Source organism: Schistocerca americana, chromosome 4, assembly GCF_021461395.2.
Source record: "Schistocerca americana isolate TAMUIC-IGC-003095 chromosome 4, iqSchAmer2.1, whole genome shotgun sequence".
In the NCBI taxonomy this organism is placed as follows: Eukaryota; Metazoa; Arthropoda; class Insecta; order Orthoptera; family Acrididae; genus Schistocerca; species Schistocerca americana.
The window spans coordinates 91708982-91727283 of record NC_060122.1 but is presented as its reverse complement, the minus strand read 5'-3'; the positions used below and the strand labels follow the sequence as shown (position 1 = coordinate 91727283).

General features: G+C 38.4%; 1 protein-coding gene across 1 annotated transcript in view; it reads left to right on the top strand.

Moving 5' to 3' along the window:
- LOC124613276 (Down syndrome cell adhesion molecule-like protein Dscam2) overlaps positions 1-17097 on the top strand; it is a 190338-nt gene extending 173241 nt beyond the window's left edge. The window contains exons 14-17 of the mRNA XM_047141970.1: positions 256-410; positions 631-648; positions 2249-2347; positions 16904-17097. Of these exons, the coding sequence (XP_046997926.1) occupies positions 256-410; positions 631-648; positions 2249-2347; positions 16904-17097 (466 nt within the window). The remainder of the gene's footprint in view (positions 1-255; positions 411-630; positions 649-2248; positions 2348-16903) is intronic.
- The last annotated feature ends 1205 nt before the right edge of the window (positions 17098-18302 follow it).

Genomic DNA, 18302 nt, shown 5'->3' with positions numbered 1-18302 from the left:
GGCACCATCTTCTGACAGGGCGCTAATAATTAATGGTAGGTCTAAGGGTTTGATGTTCTGTTCACTGTTGTCTTTGTTATGTATGAATGTCACTTCCTGTATCAAAATATTGCTGATCATTTCTCCATTGTGATATGTATCCCTATCTTTGTTGATATCAACACTACCACATCCCCTTACAAGCGTTTTGATAGTAAAAATTTATTTTCTTATCTTATTTTTTCCAATAGACTCTTACATGTAAATGACTTACAGGGGGAAAAATATCCAGGAAAATGGTCAGATTCGCATCAACACAGAATGGACTCTTCACATGATGTCACTACAAACAACAGATGCAGGAAATTATTCTTGTAGAGTAGAAAACGTACTGGGAACTGATGAAATAACATACACTGTCACAGTGAAAAGTAAGTAAAATAATATATGTCAGTATTTCATATTGTTAAGTGATTAGCTGAAAAAGATCAGTAATGTAAATTATTGCATGTAACTTGGTTTTTAAGTTGATGAATGTTCTTAATTTCCTAGGTTTTAAGACTTCTCTGAGAGCTGTAGTATTATGAAGGAAATCATTGCTGAAAATCTAAGTATAAAAGAATCCTTTTCTCTTCTTACATGCCTCCAAAGCCCGAAGGAGTCATGGTGGTAAGCACAATAATGAAATTTCCAAATTTCTACTCTGTCTTTAGGAACAAGTTCATTAACACACCGTCATACCAGCTGCAAGCAAGCACCTAAATATTCTAAAGATATAAAAAAAAAATTATGTTCTTTGGTGCAATTTTAAGTGTGGGGAAGATGTAATTTATGTAATTTTATGAATGCAATTACAAATTCAGATAGAGATATTTCACTAACTCTGTTTTAGCTACTTTGTAGTACTCATTAAATAATGAAGGAGAAATTGATAAGCTTCCAATATATATTGAACATTGAGAATTGTAATACAAAATTGCTCAACTGAAAAGAACATATCCATGCATCTCTGTTATATAATTAATGAAGGTGTGATAACATTTGTATGGCATACGAGTCACTGGCCAATGAAAATTGTATGCACAAAACCATTGCCTCTAAACATCAAAATAGTTCCTCTCTCTACTTTATTGGGCGTCTACAACAGTCTGATTTTGTAATCTCTCACTCTTGATTTCTTTTGCTTTATAATTGATTGTACACTTCAGTTTTTACATTGAAATAATTGACAGATATGAGTCAATTATGCTTTTTCATGAGATGACAATTTTAGTAAAACTGCAAGGAAAGAGAATTTTTATCCAGTACTAACCTTCAGAAAGTGAAATTCTAGTTCTGCTGAGACACACATTTAAGTAAAAAGAACCTACTCTTAAGTTTATGAACTGTTAGTTCTTCCTCAGGAAGGAAAGAGGGATATGTCTGGGTAGGTTGTAAAGAGGTACACCTAACTCAGACCCCACGTTGAAAGTGGCCGACATATTGTGATGAGAAAGGTAGAGAAAGATGAAGGCATGTTGGTAAGGACCATGACAGCTTCAGCCGGAAATGATAAAAGGACAAAGTGGGATGTAAAGATGTTAGAGAGGGAAAGAAATGAGAAATGGAAGGAATAGTATAGTTAATAACAGAGATTAAAGAAGAAAAGGAGATGGGAGAAAATGAAAGAGAGGTGAAAAATGATAATAGAAACATTTCAGAAAATAATGATAATGAACAGTAAATTCCTCTTTATTTATTTACATACATATTCCATAGATCCTTACAAGTGATTAAGATGCTAGGATATGGAATGAGTTGAGGAATATATAGATGTCGATTACATAGAACACTGCAGAGTTAATTTGTAGAAACAGTTGCAAGGAAACTAAAACAAAGAACAAGACAGAAGCTAAGTAGAAAAAGGCCATCATACAAGGATTAGCAATGTTATAGACTACATATACAAACAGTAAAAGTATATGCATAAAAAGTCTCTATGTCCCTTTTGAAAACCTTTCTTAATAAACTCACCAAGCTCCTTAATTTGAGCTAATTATTTTTGTGAGGACGATTATTATTCTACTTTAGATTGTTAACAAACATGAGCACACACATTTCAAAGCTGTTAAAGCATTATTAATATTTTGGTGTCAGTTGGTACTTGTAATTGTTGCTATGTCAGTTGGTACTTGTAATTGTTGCTACATTTATGATTGAATGTAATTATTTCAACTGTAAGTGATCTGTTTTTTTTTTTTTTTTTTTTTTATCTGTTTCATTCTTATAGCCCCACTTGCTCCAGTTGATTTTAAAGTGTCTTCTGCTACGGAAACCAGCATGTTACTTCAGTGGACAACACCCGGCAATAGTATATATGTGCCCGAAGGTATGAAAGATGGAATTAAATGTTATAACTTTGCAATCCTGTAGTTGACTTTCATACTTTTTAATTGCACAAATTATATTGGTGAGAAATGTAAAGTGAATGCTCCACAAAACACTGCACATTGACTTGTAGAGTACAAATGTGTATGTAGACATGATGTATCTGCATGTCACACTAATGGAGACCTGTAAAGGCAATTATATGAAATACGTTGTATAGGAACCATGTATTGAGCACAAAAATAAAGTTACAACAACCATATTTGACCTGCAGAAAGAGAAGTTTGTTTCTTGAAGCATCACCCTGGTTCAGTATATGATTTCTATATGTCCACATGATCTTCATGAGCTCGGTTTTTGCCATTAACTGCTTTTTGGAAAGAGCATAGTGTGGGCTTGTGAGATGAACAATTTTGTGGAAGGTGAACAATGGATATACTGTAGTAATCTGTCTATTTTCTACATCTACTGATTACTACAGCAAGCATAGTGCACACCGACATTAAAACAGCGCACTCACTACTACATGAGGTTGCCATCAGGGGCAGCCCAGTAACCAACCACTGTCACCTGGGCAACCATGTGCCTGCAACACTACACCAGCAATGCCTGATGGGGATAGTGTCTTTATAAGGACATGCACGGACCTCCTCGCCCTCAGTTGATAATGTCAAAAAAGGAAAGTTGCTGCTCACCATACAGCGGAGATGCTGAGTCGCAATAGGCATGATAAAAGATTCACACAATCATAGCTTTCGACCATTAAGGCCTTTGTCAGCAGTAGACACACATTCACACAAACAGGCACACACACACACACTCATGTGAATGCAACTTGTAATTATCACAAAATATTTACTGAATGTTTATTCACTAAATGTAGCATGCGCTCCTACAGCTGATACAGGCAAACTGAGTAAGCCCCTCCACTGTTTACCTTTTGAGATGCTTGAGAACATGGTAAAGTAAACTAAACAACTTATTATATGAGACTTTGTTACATGGACATTTTTCACCTTAGAAGATGTGGAGTCACAGGGTACTTCCATTTGCCAAACTACAGCAGATCTGTGGAGTAGGAGATGTCCTTTCTGAACATGTAATGGAAAAGAAAAAAAGAAAATATCCTGAACCATTCATACATACAATCAGCAAAATAACAGTAAACATAAAAGCTAAATCATTTATGTAATTGCATAAAATATCATGACACATACCCAGAGTTATGAGTAACTGACTATACAATAACAGACTGACACAACTAAAGTATACCACAACACAACAACTTGAACCACACAACTGTCTGCAAGCCAACTCTTGCCAGACTAATATGACCTAGAATACTATGATACAGGAAGATATTGAAACACTAAGTTGGCCCTGTTGATGGAGTACCAAAGTAATGAATGTGCTCATATCCACCACCAAAAATCTTTCAGCCTTTCTGTGAAGAAGCAGTTGGATCTCAGAAATTGTGCAATTGTGGATCACATTTATTATCATTGCTTTTCTGTTGTTACTGCTACTACTACCTCTCAACTTAGTTGACATTTCTTTTAACGCTTGGTATGTCTGCTCAATGTGCCTCCTTAATTTGCAGTATACTATTCTTCATTTACCAGTTTAAAACCTTTTCTTAATTTTTCCTGTACACTTGGTTCAGGTCTAATAAAGGGTTATTTTTCATAGACTTGGGAAAAGTCTTTTTCACCTACATCCACAACTAGCTCTTCCTAGATATTCATTTGGAATAACTTTGAGGCCATTCACAGTTTTGCATTCTTATGATCTGTCAACATATAACCTAACTGTGCAGTTTTTAATTATTTTTTATTTATCTGCATGGAATTCCTTGAATCTATACTGTGGTAAATCATAAGGATGTGTAATGAGTCAGCTTTAGAAACATGTTGTTGTTATGGTCTTCAGCCCTGAGACTGGTTTGATGCAGCTCTCCATGCTACTCTATCCTGTGCAAGCCTCTTCATCTCCCAGTACCTACTGCAGCCTACATCCTTCTGAATCCACTTAGTGTATTCATCTCTTGTTCTCCCTCTATGATTTTTACCCTCCACACTGTCCTCCAGTACTAAATTGGTGATCCCTTGATGCCTCAGAACATGTCCTACCAACCGATTCCTTCTTCTAGTCAATTCTATTCAATACCTCCTCATTAGTTATGTGATCTACCCATCTGATCTTCAGCATTCTTCTGTAGCACCACATTTTGAAAGCTTCTATTCTCTTCTTGTCTAAACTATTTATCATCCATGTTTCACTTCCATACATGGCTACGCTACATACAAATACTTTCAGAAACGACTTCCTGACACTTAAATCAATACTGGATGTTAAAAAATTTCTCTTCTTCAGAAACACTTTCCTTGCCATTGCCAGTCTACATTTTATATCCTCTCTACTTCGACCATCATCAGTTATTTTGCTCCCCAAATAGCAAAACTCCTTTACTACTTTAAGTGTTTCATTTCCTAATCTAATTCCCTCAGCATCACCCGACTTCATTCGACTACATTCCATTATCCTCATTTTGCTTTTGTTGATGTTCATCTTATATCCTCCTTTCAAGACACTGTCCATTCCATTCAACTGCTCTTCCAAGTCCTTTGCATAGAGATACAATAAATATATTTACAATAACAAAAATTCAGCATAAATTAATAAATAAACTTACGTAGAAAAACATTCATACACTGTCCACCTTCAGCAAGAATTATGAATTTTATCATTCAAAATAGAAATTCAAATGACAATACAAATTTCGAAAACCAGTCATTGATTTATCTGCAGTTACTCATCAAGAAACAAAAGGACTTTTCATAGCATATTTTCTTAATTTATGTATAAATGTAGGCAAGATATTAGGTAAACTTTGATATCTGATGGATGAGAGTCGAACATTATTGTGGCAGAATAATGAATTGTACAAGACTTACATGTTTTAATCCCTATGTAAATCATTTTACGACCTTGTATGGTGATTATGGTATCCACTATTAGATGTAAAAAGAGAATGGTTATTAGAGATATAAAACGTCAAAGAAAACTAGTTTTGATATCAATATAATGGAAGGAAACATTCCACGTGGGAAAAATTATATATAAAAACAAAGATGAGGTGACTTACCGAACAAAAGCGCTGGCAGGTCGATAGACACACAAACAAACACAAACATACACACAAAATTCAAGCTTTCGCAACAAACTGTTGCCTCATCAGGAAAGAGGGAAGGAGAAGGGAAGACGAAAGGAAGTGGGTTTTAAGGGAGAGGGTAAGGAGTCATTCCAATCCTGGGAGCGGAAAGACTTACCTTAGGGGGAAAAAAGGACAGGTATACACTCGCACACACGCACATATCCATCCACACATACAGACACAAGCAGACATATTTAAAGAATATGTCTGCTTGTGTCTGTATGTGTGGATGGATATGTGCGTGTGTGCGAGTGTATACCTGTCCTTTTTTCCCCCTAAGGTAAGTCTTTCCGCTCCCGGGATTGGAATGACTTCTTACCCTCTCCCTTAAAACCCACTTCCTTTCGTCTTCCCCTCTCCTTCCCTCTTTCCTGATGAGGCAACAGTTTGTTGCGAAAGCTTGAATTTTGTGTGTATGTTTGTGTTTGTTTGTGTGTCTATCGACCTGCCAGCGCTTTTGTTCAGTAAGTCACCTCATCTTTGTTTTTATATATAAAACTAGTTTTGAGATGTTTTGGTTAATATTTTGAACTTATGGAATAGATTTCTGCTAGGACATATTGGGTGAACATGACTCATTATTCTAACAGCCCTCTTTTGTCTCACAAGGATTTTTTTGGCTGAAGGTTGATTCCCCTAGCAACATGATAGGGTGAAAATTACCAAAATAAGCACCTTTGATAGCAACCATATCACTAGCATGGGTAATTGCACCCAATGTGTAAGCTGCAAAACTGATCTTTTATGAAGATCGAAAGTAAGCCCAGACTAGTTTAACTTGCCATCAGCTGGAATGCCCACAAAATTAGAAGATTCATGATGTAATGTATAAAATTATCATAGTTCTAGTGGATTGCTTCATTTTCTTCTTGAGAGACATGGAATTGCATGTATTGAGTTTTTTTCAATATTTAGCATTAAGCCATTAGGCTTAGATGTCTACAGGTAAAGTATTGCACTTATTTTCTAGTTTCTTCACTGTTCAGCTTTCAAACAGAATTGTAGTATCGGCAAAATGTGCAAATTCATATTTTCATGTGTTTATATGTTCATATGTTTATTTATTAGCCATTCAGCATGTTTACCATGCAGTTGGCTTTGTCAAAGTACATTTTACATATTTCATATAAGTATAGTTGTTACTAATTTTTAGATTATACATTATGCATACATATAAATACATCTTTTTAGTAGTTAGTATTTTGTACATTTTACTCACATCATCATTTTACATATACATAAATACATATTATTGCACTTAATGTTCGTGCAAAGTGGGAATCATCAGTTAAGATAAACAGACAAGGCCCCAAAATGGATCCACGTGGCACTCTACCCTTTAACGTGTGCCATCATATGAAACAGGATCCCATAAATATCATTAAATATCACCTTCTGCTTTGTATAATGCATATATAATTCAATTCACCTGCCAATGCTACCATTCAAACCATAACAGTTGGTCTTTCGTAAGACAATCTTGTAGTCTGCACAGTTATCCAAGCAGTATTGTGTGATCCTATGGGGGTCTCTTTTTAGAGCAAGAATTATTCATTGTCAGGTTCTTTCTAATGAACAGATCCAACAAATTTTGTGCTGTAGCCATGGTACCTATTTCACAAAGACCCATCTTGAATACAAAGCCTTTCTGCTTTAAAACCAACCAGTGCACTAAAATCATATGTTACAGTTAGATTTTCCCAATCTGGGTGTGCTTCCAAGTTGGTCAGGAATTTGGGCTTTTCCTCTATTTAATATCATACTCATGGGTTGTTAATTTGGATCACACTACATTTTGTTCCTCTCAAGCTCATAAACAATTTGATTACTCTTTTTCTTACAAGCTCAGCCTGGGTGCAAGCATCTATGTCTGTGTAAAGTAAATTACGTATTCAGCAAATTTACGTCTTCAGGTATCCACAAGGATGTGTTTACAAGTTTAGATGTGCAGAGGAAGATGCTCATTTACAAGCACATTTATATGTAAATAAGTAGGATGCAGATACTTGAGGAACATAACAGTGTATATAGGGCTATCATTAATGTCAATAACACAAATCATATTAGAATTCAGTAAAGAAAGGAGAAAAAACTAACAATTATCAAGTGGCAAATGATATAGGGCTACCATACATATGGACTTTTCCAGACACATCCTCTTTTTGGGCAGGGCTACCATACATATGGATTTTTCCAGATAGGTCCTAATTTTGGGCCCTAAAATTTGCACCTGGAAGGAATTTTAAGGTATGTTAATACGTCTGTGCTGGAGCCTGCTACTAGTGTGAGTGTGACTGCGCTGAGTGTAGTTAAATCAACCACCAACTGTATCAGCACGAGCTGGCTACTAGTGGCTGCCTGTAGGAAGTGCGCATAAGACACAGTCTCCATCAGACCATGTACTGGCGACTCATGCTTATATATGTGCAGAGCAGCACTGACTCATCCTCACTTTGTTCTTTTAGTTTGTACTGCTCACATCAGCTGTCCTGCGTATTGCTTATGTTGCACCTTCTGTATGATTCTTTTGTCTTCTTATGTGTGGAGTCACTAGAGGCTTATTTCTGTTATTGTATGGATGTTTATGACTAAAGCCATATTTGTGTTACCTGGATCAGTTTTGTTTATTACTTGGTTACTACACAATTGGCAGCAGGGATGGGGTGGTTTCCATGTGTGCAGTCCTTAAGTGTGGTTTCACCAAGTTTAGTCGTCATGGGTGCTGTGCTACCGGTCCTGACTGAACAGCTTACTTTGGCATTGACCACAATGTCAGCTTTGTTTAACATACAGGTGAAGGTTCCACAAGTCTAGCCACTTATTATTCCTCCACAACTTGATTCAGCCGAGGATTGGGGGGCTTATGAAAAGACTCAGAAAGTACTGTTTGGTTTTGGTGTGACAGACTTGAATTTGTGTCGTGGTGTGGTCCTAGCACATCAGTATGCCGATGGCTCAGAACAACCTGTTGCTTTCACCTTTATCCCTCTCTCCAGCCCAGCAATGTTACTTTCAGGTGAAACAAGAGGCTCTCATCATAGTCTACGCTGTCCAGAAATTTAAGAGTGTTTTTTTTCCCCTCTCTCCAAGTTTCACCTTATTACTGACTATAAACCCTTGGTTTTCTTGGTTTCCTCACTTCTGTGCCTGACAAGGCAGCACTCTGTCTGCAATGCTGGGCATTGCTCTTGGTCTCACTTCAATTACAAAATCCATTTTCAAACTTTGTCTAAAGATGCCAATGTGGATGCCCTGTCCTGCCTTCCTGTGGGTCCTGATCCTGACTTTGAGCATGAAGAATTGCATTGCTTCCATCTTAATATTGCATTGCAGGCCACAACCAAGAGATCCCAATTACAAGCTCGCGCACAGCAGCTGCTGTCTGCTGCCGACCCAGTTTGTAACCTCCTCCTCTCTTATCGACCTTAATGACAGTGAAAAATTAAACCGCGTGTACCTAATGGAAATTTGGGAAAAGCAATCGTCACTGAAGTTAATCTGTCGGTAAAGAGGGAGGAAAGGGTTACATCTAAATGAAAGGAAAAATGCAAATGAAACTGGTGGAAATTAATTTTGAAAAGGGGTAAAGTTAATAAAGAAAGTAAATGTGCGGCCGTCATGTTGACAATTAATTGGCATTAATTAGATATTTGAGATTTGGGGAAAATTACGGTCGCCAGTCCTATGGACAACTACTATAGTAACTGAAAAAGAAAGGTTATTACACATATAATTAGCACTAGAAGCATGGCAACTGAAGGTTGACACATGTAGTGTGAAAACTGAAAGTTTGTCAGAAGTAATAAATTTCGCTACACTTTGACTTAATTTAGCAAAAGAAGTAACAAAACCGGAAAATTGAAAGTTAATTTAGTGACTGAAATTAATAGTGAGCTTTGTTTCTGAAGCACATCGAAATTCAGTAAAATACGGTTAGTCTTGGGCTACCTCAACAATCATTTCAAAAGCTACTTGAATCTACGCAAGTTAGAAATAAGAGATTTAACTTTGAACTTGAATTAAATGATTCTGAACAATTAACAATAGTAAAATTTAGTATGTACCAAGCTGAGCTGCAGTCACAGGTAAGCTAAAATACGGTAACAAAACTTGCACTCTTAATTTGTGCTTGTGTAATCTAAATATTGTAGCCAGCTATGAATACCTTAACTGAACTTTGAAATTAAAGCAGTGAAATCGAATGATATTACTTTAATGCCGGCGTTTGAATTTCAATGACACTCAGGTTCATTCCAGAAAAGGAAGGGCCCTGCTTGGTAATGCAGTTGGGACAATGAGCAACAAAGGTTCATGCTATGTTGCTGTAATTTAGTGAGAAAAATTTAACAGTTTGAAAAGCTGAGGTCTGCCATACAGTTCTAAAACTTTATGTGCTACCAGTCTTCCTTGTTGGTTGATTGAAGGTTTGAAGCCGTCGATCAAGGAGGTGGCGACAGTCACTCATTGTCGGCCATCACTGTTGCAGAAGCTGGATGTTGGCGCGCCTTCTTCTCAACACGGTCTCCAGCTGAAACGGGCTCTTGGTGTGTGCCAGCTAATGCCTTCCGTCCACGACACCGTGTCAGAAACTAACATAGCAAGTCGATCGCAATTACATGCTGGCAAACCCCGAAAGCGCGGCAACTCGCGGGAGCGTCACACAACACACCTGCTCCACTGCCCTACTCCCGCCAGACTCCCTCTCTGCCCCGCGCTCCACGCAGCAGAGTTAACACTACCCAAAGATCCTAAACACTTTGGTTCTCCACACGACCTATCGATGCAATCGTTTGATAGCATAGTTTTCCCTAGGCAAGACCCAGTGTAAAAATACAAATAATATTTACAAAACAAACCAATTATACATTGACATAAATGCATAAAAATATGTATATATATATATATATATATATATACAAATAGTAAAACAATTACAATACATAAAGACACAGAAATGTCATACCTTCAGGTAACAAAATAAGGAAAAAAATTATAGTACAATAGATGGAAATAGGAGAATATGCATTTCCGGCGTTACAAGTTCTTTGCCATGTGGTTCGGTTTGTTCAACAAGGCTGGCCAGATAAGCCGCTGGCTCAGTCTTTGGTCTCTGTGTGCAACTATTTTTCCTTATAGTATTACCTCTCTGTTTTTGACAGTGTTTTGTTATTGTTCACGGAAGACCTCTCCCCTAAAGAGACATATGTTTTTCAGCTAGGGATTGATGACAAAATTCTCAGTTTTCTTGCGGCTTGTGAACAGTGTGGCAGCCAGTAGGTAGCTCCCCAGGCACTCCATGTCCTCCTGGCCCACTCCAGGGCAGCCATGAGAATGCATTCATGTTTATTTCATGGGTCCTTTATTGAATTCCTATTGGCTCTTGGTTGTGGATGTATTTTCCCGGTTTCCTTACATTTTCTGGTGTGTATCAACATTGGCTGAGGCCACAATTCATAAGCTTTTGAGGGTTTTTCTTCTTTTGAGGGGTTATCTTGTACCGTAGTTTCAAATAATGGGCCTCAGCTTGAATTCCTATTGGCTCTTGGTTGTGGATATATTTTCCCGGTTTCCTTACATTCTCTGGTGTGTGTCAACATTGGCTGAGGTCACAATTCATAAGCTTTTGAGGGTTTTTCTTCTTTTGAGGGGTTGTCTTGTACCTTAGTTTCCAATAATGGGCCTCAGCTCATTTCTCACACCTTTCAATTGCTTTGTTCTTGTCACAGAATTCATCATGTTACAGTTCCACCATTCCACCCTCCATTAAAATAGTGAGGTGGAAAAACTAGTGTGTACATGTAAGTCCCAAATGAAAAGTTTTTGTGGATTCTTTGCCAGACGAAACCCTTTCCTGCATTCTGAGCGCCTATTGCTTCATGCCTACCGGGAAGGGTACCTGGCTGAGCTGGTTCACTGCTGGCAGCCACACAGGCCCCTCTACCTTCTGTGGCCTGTGCCACACCTGCCACAGTCAGGTTCGTCTGGCCACTTCACAGTGGGATTGCTGGTGTGGGCATGAGGGCTTGGTCACCAGCCGAAGTGGATACCATCCAATGTTGTTACCCGCCAGTGATAACATCTTTGTGATGTCTGTATGGCTGATTGGCTGGTAGAGTACCACTTTGATCAGTTATGCCCCCGCTTGTCACCGGATGCTACCAGTTTGCAGGTACAACCACTATCACTGCAGCCTGCCCCATAACCCTCCACCCTGAGCCCGTCCTCACCTGCTATGGAGGCACACCCATCCCACTGGCTTCCTCCCCCATGTGTAGCACCCTGCAGTTCCATCTTCCTAGCACCAGTTGCCAGTCTGTCTCCAGCCTTGGGTAGTTGCTGCAGACTGCTGTTCCAGTAGGGCTGCCTCCATCAGCTCTCTTGCCATCATCACTGGTGGGTCCAGCCCTGTCTCCTCTGCACTGAGACCTGCCCACTGATGATGACACAGAAATGGTGATGGCACCTTACTCCCCGATGATGTCACTGGGTGCTGCGTGGGATGCCACCCTCAGGCGTGCCTGCATTCCTCTGGTGTTCACCTGGCACATCATCCCACCCTTGCTGTTGGCACTGGCTGCTGCCACTCCATATCCAATTGATGCATCTCTCATCAGGTCACTGGCATCTCCTCCATCAACAGGCACCCTCTTCACATGAGGGAGAGGTGTACTATATCCTGCTACTAGTGTGTATGAGTGTGAGTGTGCCTGGTGTAGTATCACTGCATGTGTGTACTTAAATCAACCACCAGCTATCTCAGCATGGACTGGCCACTAGAGGCTGCCTGTAGGAAGCATGTACATGGCACTGTCTCTGCCACGCCATCTACTGGCAACTCATGCCTATATATGCATGGAGCAGTGCTGACTCACACTCACTGTGTTCTTATAGTTTGTACCACTCACATCAGTTGTTCTGTGCATCACTTATGTTGCATTTTCTGTGTGATTCTTTTGTCTTGTTATGTGTGAATCATGAGAGGCTTATTTCTGTTATTGTTCAGAGGTTTGTGGCTAAAGCCATATTTGTGTTATGTGGATCAGTTTTGTGTATTACTTATTTACTTTAGTCTGGAATTTTGAGTCATTTTAGTTCAAAATAAATTATGCAACACTGGTTCAGTGCAGTGTCTGACATCGGCAAAACCACATTTGGACGCATAAGTCTCTACACTACTCTCTCTCTCTCTCTCTCTCTCTCTCTCTCTCTCTCTCTCTGTCTCAAAATATTGTTACTATTATGTGTAATTTTTAATAAGTGGAAATTGGGCCAGTATTGTCAGTGCTGAACAAGACGGTGGAAATTCTTTCCCCCATACCCCTTCTCTCCCAGTGATGACTCATATTCTGTTTTTCCTCCTCTTCCTGCACCACTTAAGATAAGGTTTCATGGTGTTGCGCATAGATATTCCCAGTCATTGTTTGGCCATGATTTCAGGAATGAGCTGGTGTTTAATAAGCTATTAAACTAATAACAAATATACCTGGAAGGAAGTGCTGGTTTGCTGTAAAACTAAAAGAAAAGTATCCTTGTTTTATAGACATAGCAGGAATGAATTGGAATGTGAATGTACGTTTTGTAAAAATGGACTGGATATTGATGTGACAAATTCACTGCAGCAATATTTGGACTCCACAACAGCTGTTAAGAATATCTTCAGAAGTGGTTGACTCCATGCAAGATTTCACATATTTTATGTAGATATCTCTTCAAAAATCACCTGAATGGAAGGACTTAGAATCAACCATTAAATATCTTTTGGATAAAGGTGTACATGTAGGTGACACAAAATGTCTTAATGAGCACTGCTGCCTGAAGAAGTTTGTAAATGAAGAACATGAGTGTAACCATGATTTACCATATGTTCTGAGAAATTCATACATTCTTTCTACCACTCAGAACTGCTAAAAGTGGCTTCTTCTTCTTCTTTTCTTTTCTTCTTCTTCTTCTTCGTCTTCTCTCTCTCTCTCTCTCTCTCTCTCTCTCTCTCTCTCTCTCTCTCTTTTTTCCATCCTACAATGCAAGACTTTTCTTTCTAATCCTGAGTCACTGGGCAAAATAAACGAGCAGTTTGTCTGTGCACTTCCTGTTGCAAGTACAACATGATTATAAAATTGTTAGTGGCAAAGAGTCCCACAGCTATCTAATGAATGACTAATGACTATTAAGGAAGATAAGCTGTACTCTTGGGCTACTCTTAACAAAGTGCAAATGACGGGAAACATATAATAAGGTGTGTAATTGTTTCTAAATATAAAAATGTAGAAATAAAGCATACCTATAGTTTGTTCACATTTTCTTGACCTGTGAGCCCATTGTTCCAATCTTTTTCTTGGCAATAGAAGCAGGAAGACGCTGTGTCACATGCTGCTACTGCAAGCCTATACAACCCTACAACAATGGTGTTATAACAGTTTTAATTTAATTTCATATTCATTGCTACAAATGCCACAACTTTTGAACATGAATATCTCTTTAATAAGCTTTTAGGAAACCTTGTTGTTACCACACATTATTTCTACCACAAGAGATGATCAGTACCGCTGAACGTGATAGCAGAAGCATTCCCTCATACCTCTCCTCAGCCTGCTGTAGTCTAGTGCTTCTTGCTCTGCTCTCTGAGCCCACCAAAGTTTACACGTCAACAATAGGTGAACAGTCAGTGGTTCTCAATGTAAATATTGGTACTGTAGGAGTCTGGGTCTGTTTCGAAAAAGCTGTGTTAGAATGTGTTTTTATGAGGGCAACCAATTTTTTTTATCTTTTCTAGGTCACTACATTCATCAAATATGCATACAGAAGTGATTCCTACAATTTATTAACTGAAAACTATTTGTGATGGTAAATTCCACTCCTTTTGTCAGTTTTCCACTGTTAATGTATAGTAGTAAATAGTTGTTGTATGTCCACTGAATAAAATATCCTCTTTTAATTATAAAATATGGAAGTGTCCTCTTTTTATATTCTAAAATATAGAAAGTGTCCTCTTTTTCGCAATCCAAAATATGGGAGACTTAACCTAGGAATTTTTTGTCATTTGACAGAACATAAGAAATATATTAGGAAATTTCTGTTAGGATTTAGTTTTAGGGAGTAAAGGAGATCACTGACTGAACAACAGAAGCATTGAGTCATGTGCACACATGTGTATGAGCTAGGCATTTGACGCACAGTTGCCAGAGGCATTGGGGACTGGGGCACAGTGAACATGATGTGGAGGTATGGTGATAAGAGATAGGAAGGGGAAATTGTTGGTTGTATGGTGTGGGGACAGTGATCTAACAGAGACTGAGGCCAGGAGGATTGTGGAAGTGAAGGTGTATCACATCTGTGTAGTTCAGAAGGGTGGTGGAGAGAAGGATCCAGATGGCTTGGGTTGTCAAGTAGCCATTGAAATCAAGCATGTAGTGTTCAGGCACATGTTGTGCCACTGGGTGGTGGAATTTGTTTTTGACCACAGTTTGGTGGTGGCCGTTCATTCTGCTGGACACCTGGTCAGTTGTCATACCAACAGAAAATCTGTGCAGTGATTGCATCAGAGTTGGTGTATGACATGGTTGCTTTCACAAGTAGCTGGTTCTCTGGTACAGTATGATAAGCCTGTGACCAGACTGGAATAGGAGGTACTGGGTGGGTGAATGGGCAAGTCTTGCACATGGGTCTTCTCAGCGATGTGATCCCTTTGGCAAGAGGCTGGGAGTGGGAGTGCCATGAACATAAGAAATGTCAAATGCTTTACAGGAATTAAATACTATGGTGATCCAATAAGTTTCCCAGGGGCCATCAACAAAGAGAACATGCAGATACGTAGGAACATTTACAAAAAGTGATACAGAAACCATTGGCCTTCTTCTCAGCATAGTCACCAACAGAAATAAGGTATTTTTCACACCATGCCTTTGTATTCCTGGGTAACAGAAGGTTGCTGCACAGGGTTAGAACAAGCATATGAAAGCTGTCTTACACTGAAAAATGTTGATTGATAGTCGTATCTTCAGGCACAAGAAAATATGGAGATATTGGAAGTACAAACAGTAGTACACGATGGATGGTAAAAAAACTTTACAGCCTAATTTATGCAGGAAATGAACTGTACCTGGATAAGAATTTTCATGGATTGACAAAATATCTACACTGTCCACCCCACTGCTCTTGTTTTCAATGGTCTTTTCAAATTCTTGCAGAGTTTCATAATTATGGTAGTTCCCAGTTCCATAGTGCAAGTAGCAACTGCTCAACAATGTCATCACTGATGAACAATGGCTACCTATTGCACTCTTCCCTGTGGACAGTTTGACAACTCTGGATAATATTGTGCACTAACAATACAGCTGCTGTATGCTCATGATGTTGTGTCCATATACTAAACAGAGCTGACAATGAATTTAAATGATGCCACTTCAATTATTCAAATTTTATTATTGATCTAATTTCATGGCAGGAGAAGGAATCAGAGCTGTCTTTGTCAAAAGAAACAGTAACAGCACTTGAGTTAATTAAACTCCTATACAGGGAAGCCACATCTTGAATTTCTCACTTGTATGTGCTTGACTTTTTTGCATGGCCTGCTGTCTTTTGATAGGGTGGGAACGTTGCATTTAGAATAACTCTGCAGAAAAGCCATTTGTGACCTCAGCTCAAGAGAAGATACTGCCTGTTAGAGAAATTAATGCTAATGAGTAATTAATGTAACAGCCTATAGTCATGCAATACTGTATTAAAGGAATCTTAATTCATTCCACACCCCAAGAGTTAAAAATGAATAATAAAGACGTGTATTTGAACAAATTTGGCTTATTGAGACAACTATGGCATTAAAGCCACAAATTCGTGCTAAAATGTAGTCCATTGTTTTGAAAATGCCATGGGAATTTATTGAAGGGCAACCAGAAATTATGTGGATTTTATTTTAATTGTTTCATTTAATATGCTTCATAATTTGTCATCATAGTGTACTTATCATGAATACTTTCTAAACCATTGGAACATGCCGAGACCTTAGAAGTACTAATGTTATGAGGATGTATAACAGTGGTCTCTTTGTAATGCACAGAATATAACCTCTTGATTGGGTTACTTATACCATCAATTTCAGAAAAAAATCTGTATTTTAATACCACTTAGAAGTTACATTTCCTATTTCTAGTTCCTCCCACACTGTTCTTTGTTACAACGAGTGAGTAAGGTTTGGCAGGAAGACTACTGCAAAGTTGATGCTGTTTGTCACAATCTAGTTTACTCCCCGTCTTTTTTCTGATCCTGTTGTTAGTAAAAACTGCTTTCAAACTTGAGCATAGTAGATTCAAACAGTCTTTTTGATGTTCAATATAACTTTATTTTCAGGTTATAGCTTACATTTCAAACGAGAATTTGGTGAATGGGAAAAAATGATTCTGCATGCTGAAGACAACCACTTTAATCTAGAGAACCTCCAGTGTGGCTCAAAGTATCAGCTTTATATTCAGGCTTTCAATCAAGCTGGACACAGCAACCCCACAGATACTCTGTTTGCTTACACACAAGGAAAAGGCAAGTAATTTGAAACTGGCATAGAAATAGTTTTTTAATAAGTCATTTACCTTTTTACATTCAGTAACAACACATGTACAATATGGTAGGCAGTATAAATACATGGTGTTTCATGTATGATGTAAACACTATGTCCATTGTTGCATGGGAATTAATACCAGGAGTCAGGTTCTAACTGTCACATATTCTCTGGCCCATTCCTTGGACTCTAACAGGGTGGTGTCTCAGCTTTTGATGAAGTAGACGAAATAGGATTGCTCTTGGAAAGGAGACTGAGAAAATTGTTGCACTGTTAACCAGTTGGGAGTCACAGAGTGTGTGACCTTATTATGAGTAAAGTTCCTGCCTTCAAAACACCTTGTATAGTTGTCACAGATGCAGTGGCAGAATGTGCTCTTGGATTATCCTGCATGAAATAACTACAGGTCATTTCAAACAATGGAAAACCTAAGGTTGGAATAATAACAGCATGAATTAGGAGAGACTGTTACTCACCACATAGAGGAGGCATTGGGCAGCAAACAGGCACATTTAAATGAACATGTAATAGTAAACAAAGCTTAGTCTGTCTGCCACTCAACACCTCCATAGGTTATTTTGTTAGTAATTAATTCCCGGAAAAGAGATTGCAGTATCCTGTTTACTTACCTATCAGAAGTTATGGTTTGGTTGAAAATGATCAGTCAGATAACTTATGCTGCACTAACTGCACACCACACTCCTGTTTTCACATCTTGAGGTTACTTATGAGAATTTGCAGAACTGCAGCTTCAGTTGTTCTGCAAGTTCATATATTCTAATAAATGCAGCATGATTCAAGAGAAGGAAAGAGCATTTCATGATCAATCAGCCTCTCTGTCACCCCCAAATTGCAGTAGCATGTTGCATTAGTCATGTTGAGCAACAGATTCATACGGTTCTGGTTTGATTCTGTGCACAGCTCTGCAAACATGCTGCTAATGCACCGGGCTGGAGTGGTAACTCATAGATTTCTTTCTAATGCCTCTCCTCAGTTATCCAATTTGGCTAAAGACAATATGCCACTTGTCAGAGTCCAAGGAACGTGCCTTAACTTATGCAGCGAAGGGACCTGCTTATTCTGTATTAGTTTCCTTGCAGTGCTGGATACAACAACTGTATCGTATATGAAACACTATGTACATGGCATTTATTTGATTTCAAATGCACAGTTTCATGTTCAGAATGAGAATCA